At 45.0% G+C, this 10,904-nt stretch overlaps 1 protein-coding gene across 1 annotated transcript; it reads right to left on the bottom strand.

The window, feature by feature from the left end:
* Positions 1 to 234: 234 nt before the first annotated feature.
* LOC116467108 (septin-10-like) lies at positions 235 to 1,769 on the bottom strand. The gene is given in 2 exon segments (XM_032754933.2): positions 235 to 843; positions 846 to 1,769. Coding segments are annotated over 2 exon segments (1,362 nt in total). The 5' UTR covers positions 1,723 to 1,769; the 3' UTR covers positions 235 to 358.
* Positions 1,770 to 10,904: the final 9,135 nt, after the last annotated feature.

Consider the following 10,904-nt stretch of genomic DNA (forward strand, 5'->3'; position numbering starts at 1 on the left):
ATTTTGTGTAAGAAACAAAATCTTATTTAAACCAAACCATCAGAAAGCAAAGGTGTCAGGTGGGGAATTTTCCACTTGTGGGGTCAAGTCAGTGCTCAAAAAGATTCAGATTTTGAAGCTTCTGAATTTCAGACTTTGAATTAGAGATGCTCAACTTGTAGTATCATTCACTCTGGCTTACGTATTCACCTTGTACTTGAAAGTACTTTTCCATAAATATCAGTAACTGTGGCCGTTCACCAAATATAGAAGTGATAAAACAAATAAAAACAGCAAAATCAAAGCACACTTCCAGTTTTTTTTTTTTTTAATAAAGTTTGCTTGCGATGATGACCTTCTGTGCTCTGGAACTTCTGTTTTACAGAAAATTGGAGTTCTTACGGTCATTGTCCTTCCTCAGGTTGCTGCCTGTTGCCAGAAACGACTGGCTGTGAAATATCTCAGAGGTAGCTTTCTTTTTAGAGAAAGCAATTATTTCTTCTTCCAAAAGTCTTCTCTTTTCTTCAAGCTTCATTCTCTCTTCTTGGTGAAGTCTCTTAAGGTGCTCAAATTTGGCCTGTAGCTCTCCCTCAGCTTCTTTCAATATGGCTTCTTTCTCCTTTTCTCGCTGCACAAACATCTGCTTCATTTCTTCTTCCTTCCTCTGACGTTCACCATGGAACTCACGTCTTTTGGCTTCATAGGTCTCTTGAAGACTGACCAGCTTGTTTTCTGGGCCTACATCTGTAAAGCCCATTTCCTCCAGTTTGCAGCGCCTGTAAAGCTCATAGTGCCTGGTATGGGTCTGCTCTCGCAGGTCCTCCATATTTGTACAAATGAGCATTTCCTGCAGCTTTACAAAGTACAGTGGTTTTCATCTTCCACTTGTACAGCACCCCAAGGGTACTGGCGAGCTTTGACCATCTCGTTTCCGACTTTTACCTCATCCATACTTCCCCCAACAGCAAACGGCAACTGTCCATTCATTGCAGCGTTGACCTTAGCAATAGTGTCATCATCCGTTGGGGACTGGTATATCTGGACGCCATTGCTGACCAATTCACTCATGAGCTTGATCCTAAACTTCTGTAATTCAGTTTTAGAAACCGTATCCGCTTTGGCAATCACTGGTATAATGCTTACCTTGCTGTCAAGGTTCTTCATGGTTAAGAGATCAAGTGTCTTCAGAGAGTGGCCTGTCGGTGAAATGAAGTAGAGGCACACATGGATGCGAGAATCATGGTAGGTAAAGAGAGAACGCTTAATCTTCAGTTCTTCTTGGAAATAGGCCTCAAACTGATCATCTATGTAGTCAACTATCGGTTGGTAGCTCTCTTCTTTATTTATTTGGTCACCAAATCCCACTGTATTCACAATGGTCAATTTCAATTGAACATTACTTTCCTGGAGTTCGTATGTCTGAGCTTTAAGTTTAACATTTGGGCAAAAATGTGAGGATTCATAGTCTTCAAAATTAGTATTAAACAATGTGTCAATCAGTGTTGATTTTCCAATTCCAGTTTCCCCCACACAGAGAATATTAAAGCAGAAACCTTGCTGAATGGATATGTTCACCAGCTGATCAGGCAAACTCTCAAAACCAACATGGCCAGACATAGTCAACGAACGAATGTTTTCTCTTTTTCTCTGTTCATCATCTGATCCTTGTGAAGACATACAAGTTGTTTTCGTTGCCATGTGAGACTGAAAGAGCAGGTGCCGCGCCATCTCGGAGGAGGCCATGGTCGCGGGCGGGGGCACGGCGAAGCGGCTGTATCAGCCCGGCCCCAAGCGGCTGGTCCCAGCGACGGCGGCCGGAAGGCGGGAGAGCTGCAGCAATGGGCGGGGCGCGAGGCTAGGCTGCCTCGGCGACCATGCCTGGCTAATTTTTAAAATTTTTTTTGTAGAGACGAGGGTCTCACTACATTGCTCAAGCTGGTCTTGAGGCTCACCTCAGTCTCCCAAAGAGCTGAGATTGCAGGCATGAGACTCAGTAGTCTGGCCTACAAACTAGCTTTACATCAGAATCAAGAGCACAGTGTACAGTTTTAAACAGGAAAATCTTAGAGAGAAGTCAAGTTAAGTGGAGGCTGAGAAAGCAGGAAGGCCATTCTGGAGTTCACCCTTGGAATTCAAGTGGGAGAGGACAACTACCTGAACCCAGCCAAGCTTCTTCATGATTATGCCGGCAAAGTCCTTTCAGTTTAGAAACTTTTAACCCCAGAGCCAATGTCCTTTGACAATAAGATCCTATAAGATGATTGAACAGTGTCAAAGTAAATGTTAAATTGTTAGCCACTAAAATAAAGTTAAAATAGGGAAAGATTTAACAGGAAGAAATAATCTAAAAGAGAAATCTGATGTGCGAAATTTTGATTTTATCCTCATTATAAACATTTTGGTGCTTTCTGCTAGCTATTTCTGCCAAGAAATGTGATATGTTGAAAAAGAAGAGGAAATGTACTCTCTCTAGATGCTGTGACTATAAAAGTCTGTTTAAAATGATAGGAATCAGTCAAGGTTCTCCCAGTGACCAAGGTTATAAAATTAGAATCTTAAACTACCAAATCAGGGTGAGAAAAAAAATCTTCAACAAAAGCAACATCTAAATTTATTTTATTATAATTTCCATTATCCCACAATGTTTGCGTTTTCTCTGGACACAACAAATTTCTTTCTTTCTTTTTTTTTTTTTTTTTTTTTTTTTGAGACGGAGTCTCACTCTGTTGCCAGGTTGCAGTGAGGTGGTGCGATCTCAGCTCGCTGCAACCTCCACCTCCCGGGTTCAAGCGATTCACCTGCCTCAACCACTTGAATAGCTGGGACTACAGGTGTGCGCCACCACACCCAGCTAATTTTTGTATTTTTAGTAGAGACGGGGTTTCACCATGTTGGCCAGGATGGTCTCAATCTCTTGATCTCGTGATCTGCCCGCCTCGGCCTCCCAAAATGTGGGGATTACAGGCATGAGCCACCGCGCCCAGCCCACACATGGAATTTCTTATGTTGTTAATTCCCTGCCCCAAAATACATCCTTATTGGAGCAAAGCAAGGGATTGAGGAGAGATCAGGTGGGGTGAGAAGCACCGTGAGAAGGCGGGGCATCTTTCCTGCAACCTCTGAATCTGAGAGATGCCAACAGTGCATCAATATATCAATGTCAATACCCAGGATGCTGAATGAAGCCTAGGTTGGAGGATCCTTCCAAACCCAGGTCTTTGTCTTGCTGGAAATCTTGTGCCTCTTATCCTCTGCCATCCTGTCTCCCACCTCAACACTTTAGCTCTACTGCTCCGTTAATTAGCACATGGAGTCTAAGGTTGGGCCTTTTGCATCTGGGCACTGGCTTCATATGGTTCCTCAACCCCCTTTGTTCCCAGGTCTTCAAGAACCATGTAAGATGCAACCTCTCCCCTAGGTCTCCTGTGGGCAGGGACCCCTTAGAGGATTTCTCCTTCCAATGCCCTGGCTTTGGGGATGACAGACTTGGGTTTGACTTGGCTCCATCCCTTATTGGCCAGTTAGATAAGCTCTGTGAACGCTGATTTCCCTGCCTTGGAGGGTGGCACACTGACAGAAGTAGCTGATACCCATGAGCTGTAATTAGCTACTCAACACTTTTGGCAGTGACTTGATGGGAGAGCTTGATGGCAAGTTGCCCAATAGGTGACAGGAAACCAATGGATGTGAACTAAGAAGAGGGATCCACAATCTCCAGTCATGAATTTGGGACATGACTGGGATAGCCCAAAACAAAGGCTGTGTTCTTGTCCCAGATCAGCTTTCCAAGTGCAGGATTGTGACTTGTGGTTCAATGGCAACACGTGTGAAATAGATTTAGGAGTGTCTGGTCCACAGTGAACTTCTAGTGGGGACTGGGACAGGACAGGGTAATCTGGGTCAGAGTTCTTCGGTTGCAAGCAGCTGAAATGGACTCTAAATCAGAAAAGGGATTTTTCTGGAAAGGTATGGAATAGTTGTTGCATGCTGAAGAACCAAGCTGCAGGAAAAAGAGGACACCCCTCACAACCCCACCCCTGAAATGGTGTCATCAGAACTTCTCTGTTCCACTGTTTTCTGTTACATTTTTCTTCCAAATGCTCAAGACTCTGGAAGCCAGAATCTTAAGGCTTAAACTGAGTTCTGTGTGCTACCGTCCTCTGAGTAGGAGGGGCAGGGAGAACCAAGACTTCTCGGAATAAGGAAGAACAGCTCTCTAATGAGAAATCACAGTGCTTATACCCAAAAAAGTGGGAGGGTTTGCTTGACAGGCCAAAGCAAGGGATCTCCGGGATGCTGATTTTAGAAAGGCGCACAGAAAAACAGGGAGATGATTCCACCCTACTCCTTCCTGGTCAAGATCGGGCCGAGTTCTGGGCAACACACTTTCAGAGACTTTTGACTGCTTGGAGTGAGAAGGGATAGGTTCGAAAACAGCAATTAAGATGCAAATATCTGAAACACATGACACACAAGCAAGGTTGAGAGAACTGAAGTGATCGAACCCAAAGAAGAGAAGACCAAGTTGACATCTAATTGCAGCCCTCAGGCTCCGTGAGGCTTAGAATGTAGATGGAGGACAATTTTGTATTCACTGGTTGTGAAAGGAAGACCTAAAATCAAGAAACAGGAACAGATTAAAGAGGAACAGATTTTATCCCATTATATGTAAGATCTTTCCAAGGAATGAAATGAACTGAGTTGTAAGGTAGGGAACTTCCCATTTCTGGGAAACCTCGGATGCTCAGTTACCTTTAGCAATAAGCGCACTCCTCACAATGGATCACAACACACTTGGGCGCCATGGCCCTGCTGCTGAAGATGCTGACCTAATAATCATGGTGATTCAGGGCCAGAAACTGCACTCCCTATTTGGCCACCTCTGCCAAAGAGCACGTTTCTGAATGTGGAGTTCCAGACATGGGCAATGTGAGTGATGATGGGGAGAACAAGAAAGGACTCCTCTGTACCCCTAACCACCTGCCCAGGCCCTACGTGGTGCAAGCCCGCCGTGCGGAGTGCCTTACGTGACAGCGCTGCTTCACCAGAGGACTTCTTTTGGGATGTGTTGCATTGATCCACTTCCTTCTACACACCTTCCAATGGGAATGACATGACATCTTACTTTATCTCTGAACAATATTTAATAAATACATGCTGAGTCTCTACGGTGATACCTGTGATTAGGAAACTAGAGTATACATATTTCAAAACATCATGTTGTACATGATAAATATATACTTTTTTGTCACTTAAAACATAAAAATAAATAAAAAGGAAGCTAGGGTATCAGAGTTGGAAGGGCCTTTTGTGATCAGTGTGTTTACAATGCTTAAATATATCCAGTGGCATTTCTGACAAGTTGATTTGTAGCCTGGTCTTGATTCCTTTCTGAAACTCACAACCTCCTAAAGTCGTCCACAATACCACCTGAGTGGTTTTGGTTGCTAAAATTCTTTCTTACTGTAGGCTAAAATCTACTCACAATTTGGCCATATCTATCAAAATTTAAAATGCACATACCCTTTGACCAGCATTCTACCTCTAACAATTTACCCTACAGATATAGTTCCCATGGGCTCAAAGACATGTGTACAAAGATATTCATTGCAGCAAAGGGCTGGAAATAATTTAAATGTTTGACCAGGGGACTGATGAAATAAATTATGGAATATCTGTACTGTGAGAAACCAAGAGGCTGTTAAAAAAATTAAACCATTCTCATGCACTGACAGGGAAAAATCTAAAATTCATGTTGATTTGTGAGAAAGAGAGACTAGCTAAATAATATGTAGAGAATAATTCCATTTACGTGATAGAAAAAAAGGAGATACATGAACATATGCTTAGGTTGTATATGGAAAGATACTGGTAACTGTTTGCCTCTGCTGAGGGCATCTATGGTAACCGGTTTCAGGGGTAGAAGGAAGAATTTTAGGTTTATATATGTATGTATATATGTATGTGTGTTTATATGCATGTATGTGTGTGTGTGTATATATATATATATATATATATATATTTTCTTTTTTAGACAGAGTCTTGCTCTGTCACCTAGGCTGGAGTGCAGTGGTGCCATCACAGCTCACTGCAGCCTCGACCTCCCCGTGCTCAAGTGATCCTCACACCTCAGCCTCCCAAGTAGCCGGGATCACAAGTACGTGCCACCACACGCTGCTAATTTTTGTAGTTTTTGTAGAGATGAGGTTTTGCCATGTGGCCCAGGCTAGTCTCAAACTCCTGGGCTCAAGTGATCTGCCCACTTCAGCCTCCCAAAGTGCTGAGATTACAGACATGAGCCACCATGCCTGGCTGCATATATATATATCGCAATTTTTTTTAAACTCTGTGCATGTATCATTTTAAAAACTTCTTTAAAAACCTGCCCTCTTAAATCCTAGCACAGGGTCCGCCTGGTTCTACTTCATAAAGCTGTGCAGAACACCTCTAATCTTTCTTCTGTAACAGCATGCATTTGCAAACTTCTACCATGGGCCCTTTATACCCCGTCTTCTACAGGTTAAACAAGCACAGTTCTTTACATCAATGCTTCCGTCCCTGGCCATCTGGTCTCCTGTCCCCTCCAGACCCAAAACCATGGGCTGTGCTGCAGCAAGATGAGGGTGTACTCAGTACACTGAGGCCCATGTACCATGAGAGATGGCGAGTGATATCAGGGAGAGGAACATCTGCAGAGGCAGCACTGCCCTGGAAGGCCTTGTCCCAAGCAGTAGTGGGAGCATCTGGAAGCAGTGAATAAGGAGTGTGGGCTGGGCTGGGATGGAGGGGAGGCTAAGCATGCAGACACCAGCTTTGCTAAGCTGTGCAGTGCATAAGGGTCCCCCTAAAGGGACTAGTTTGCTAGAACAAAAGAGAAAAACCAGAATCTCCTACATTTACATGGCTACTTTATAATTCTCAAGGCATTTTTTACAAACTGCATTACATTTGTTACTTATCACAGTGCTGTAAGTTAGGTATTCAGGAATTATTTTTCTCATTTCAGGAGAAAGCCTTGGCCAGAGAGTTTAAGGATTTGGGGCTGGGCACAGTGGCTCGTGCCTGTAATCCTAGCACTTTGGGAGGCCAAGCAGGAGGATCACTTGAGGCCAAGAGTTTGAGACCAGCCTGAGCAACATAGTGAGACTCCCATTTCCAAAAATAAAAAAATTAGGCCTGGCACAGTGGCTCACGCCTGTAATCTCAGCAGTTTGGGAAGCTGAATCAAGAAGATCACTTGAGGCCAGGAGTTTGAGCCCAGCCTGGTCAACATAGTGAGACTTTATCACTACAGAAAGTTTTTATTTATTTATTTATTTGAGACAGGGTCTCGATTTGTCACTTAGGCTGGTGTGGAGTGTGCGATCACAGCTCACAGCAGCCTCAACCTCCTGGGTTCAAGCCATCCTCCCACCTCAGCCTCCTGAGTACCTGGGACTACAGGCATACACCACTGTGTCTGGCTAAATTTTTGTACTTTTTGTAGAGACAGGGTTTTGCCATGTTGCCCAGGCTGGTCTCTAGCTCCTGGGCTCAAGCAATCTGCCTGCCTCAGCCTCCCAGAAGCCTGGAGCTACAGGCGTGAGCCACTGCTCTTGGCCATTTTTAATTTAAGAGACAGAGTCTCGCTTTGTTACCCAGGCTGGAGTGCAGTACCCTTACTGCAGCCTTGAACTACTGGGCTCAAGCCATCCTCCCACCTCAGCCTCTCAAGTAGCTGGGACTACAGGTGTGCGTCACCATGCCCAGCTGACTGAGCTACCACCATGCCACTGCATGCCAGTTGTGACAAAGTGAGACCCTGTCTCTAAAAAATAATTAAATAAAATATTTAATGGTGTTCTGAGTCCTTACTTCATGGACCCTTTCCACTATGCAGCCTGCCACTGATTTCATATAAAGACAAAACCGAAAGAGATCCTTTGCTAAATTATCCCAAGTCTTACAATATGGAAAGATTGAAAAATGTTTTCTATCGAGATAGAGGAAACTGACTGGATGATTTTGCCAGATCATCATGCATATTGGTGAGTTCCAAGGCCCCACCTCCACCCCATAAGACCCTAGGTTAGGCAGCAACACTGGGGGACCCCTTTGTTTCCACTGGCCACAACTGGGCCTGCCTCTACCAAAGGGTAAGAGACCAGTTAAGCTTCTTATGTTGGGGAAAGACAAGTCCCCTCCCTATGGCTGCATAGAAGGAGTTCAGTGTATCCTTAGGGCCGAGGGCATCCGTGGCCTGGGCCTTATACCTTGGGGAATCTCTGTTCTGCAGGGTCTAGATGCTCAGAGTGGCAGCTGAGAGGCAGGAAGGAAGAGGTGAAGAGGGCCACTGGCAGCCCCGGTTACAAAATTTGGGTATCAGATGCCCCCAGCCAGCCTAGGATATGCACGTCGCCCAGGCCTGGCTCTTTCCTGCAGTCGGCACACGTCCGGGAGGCTGCTTGTCAGCCTCTGGTAACTTTATTTTCCCCTTTTAGGATGCTCTCCCTGGCCATTTTAACCTAATGGATCAGGATAAACAGGGAAGCAGAAGCAAGAGCACATAGGAGCATTTCCTTGTAGGCTGGAGCACCAGGGTCCCCCAGGGAATAAGAAAAGGGCTTCTCTTCTTGCTCATAGGAAAATACATTTACTCTCTGGTGTTCTGAACCGGCAAACACTGGGCCAGGGAGAAAGGAGGCCAGGAGAGGAAAGTGGAGAGGTTTCTGCTAGAAGTTGGGCCTTCGGGCCACTCACTGATAGATCTGGTTGCGGGGGGGATATTTAAAATGTTTAACGGGCAGGCCTGACCCATCAGACCTGTCACTGCAGGGCCTCCAGAGTCAGCTCCTGGAGGCCCCCTGCTGGGCCATATATGCCTCCGTTTGGTTGCAGGATGGTGGGGAGGTGTCGGGGCTCCAGGGCAGGGGCCAGGGCCTGGGCTGCTTACCACCCAGTGTGGAAGCATTTCTATGTGAGCACAAGGTGTGGCTGCAGCCTTTCACAGCAGCTGAAAGTCAGCCCTGGTAGGGTTAGCAGCCGGTTGTCCTGCTGGCCTCTCAGGGTGCCTGGCACTCCCTAAATGCTTATTCCAAATCATGCCAGCCTCGTGCAGATCCCAGGCAGAATTGCAAGCAAAAGACTTGTTTGCAGAATTGCAAAATTCTCCCATCCAGAGCCAGGCCGTGCACAAATGTCCCAGTGTATGGTGGGGTGGCCTCTTCGCCTGCAGTAACTCATGTGCAGTTCTGATATGAAGAGCAAACAGTTCTTGCTTTATCAGGAGGAATCTTCCTCTCCCTTTATCACCCTCTGGTTCCAGGATACCGTGTACATTTCCGCCCCCACTGCCTCGCAGCTGGAACACACTGTCAGAATGGATGCCTCATTGCATCGGGAATCCAGAGCTCTTCGCCTGTAAAACAGGAGGGGTGGGCTTCCAGAACCACTAACAGATGTCTAAGTGAAAAAAACTCCACACCTGCCCAACCGCCAGCTTCCTTTCTCATTCTTGAGGGCTCCCAGTAACAAGACATTAGAAAAATGTGTTGTGCGAGCTGCGGTTTCCACTTTCCCTGAAGCCCAGCTATCTAATCTCCTGGGAGTGAGAAATCCGGCAGCGAATTGTCTAAGATGGGAGGCAAGAGGTGCCATGGGAGGCCATGTACATGTTGCCCAGGAGATCTGGTTGCCCAGGATGCCTGCTTCTGCAAACCCAACCGGGGATGACAGCATGCTCTGGCTAAGGCCGGTCTTGACAGAGAAGCCCATGAAAATCCCTGCTGGTTGTCTCAGTCTGAAAACTTCTGTTCTGATGACGCTTGACATGGCAAAGCTTTATTTCATTATTTTTATGTTTATACATATTATTTTTTGCCCTTTATTTTTCCTTTTTGAGACAGAGTCTCCCTCTCTCTCCCAGGTTGGAGTGCAGTGGCGCAATCTCCACTCACTGCAACCTCCGCTTCCCAGGTTCAAGCAATTCTTGTGTCTCAGCCTCCTGAGTAGCTGGGGTTACGGGCGCACGCCACTACACTAATTTTTTTTTTTTTTTGTATGTTTTAGTAGAGATAGGTTTCACCATGTTTGCCAGGCTGGTCTGGAACTGCTGGCCTCAAATGATCTGCCCTCCTCAGCCTCCCAAAATGCTGGGATTACAGGCGTGAGCCACTGTGCCCGGCCTATTTCTACATATTATTTTTACTTCTAATCCATATATATAGTTTTAAAATTCAGCTATTTACAAGCTTTAGTAAAAATTCATAGCCTTGTAGCCTCCTGCCCCACCCATTCTTGCCTTCAGGTACTGCTGCCCAGAGTCAGCCACTGTCTATGACTCCTGATATTTGCAGCAATCATTCCAAATGATGTGCTTATAGAGTTGTATCTTTCTAAACTTTAGAAATGATCTCCTGACTTACTGGAAGATGAAGAGGTAGCTTTTTCCTCCTCCCCCCAGGACGTACTTGTTCCTCATTAAGGAACAGAGTTGCTGTATTTCTTCCTATTTTAGATGCATGCCTTTGATTATAAGGTTTGCCATTATTTTATGAGGTACTACAAAAGAAGAGAAGTGCAAGTAAAGTATGATGCAAGTAAACTATGATGCAACACTTTCTCATCGCATTGACTAAAAAATGTGTTCTGATTTCCAAAATGTTAAAATGGGAAAAATATGTGCATTTTAGAATATTATGAATTACAGAACAGCACATCTTCTGATAAAATCCCTGGTCAGTATTTGTATTATTTTGCCTATGTAAATACTGTCTGCAGTGTACTGCGTTTACATTTCTGCTCATGTATATCTTTTCTCCTCGGGAATTAATAATTGCCTTGTCTTTTTTAATTCATAAGGGGTTTTTTTTTGGCATTTATGAGTAATTCATTCCCAAGCTTTCCTCAATGTGGTGAACACACTCGTAATCTTGCCATTGCATTTC

This window comes from Hylobates moloch, unplaced genomic scaffold (genome assembly GCF_009828535.3).
Source record: "Hylobates moloch isolate HMO894 unplaced genomic scaffold, HMol_V3 SCAFFOLD_4, whole genome shotgun sequence".
Lineage (NCBI taxonomy): Eukaryota > Metazoa > Chordata > Mammalia > Primates > Hylobatidae > Hylobates > Hylobates moloch.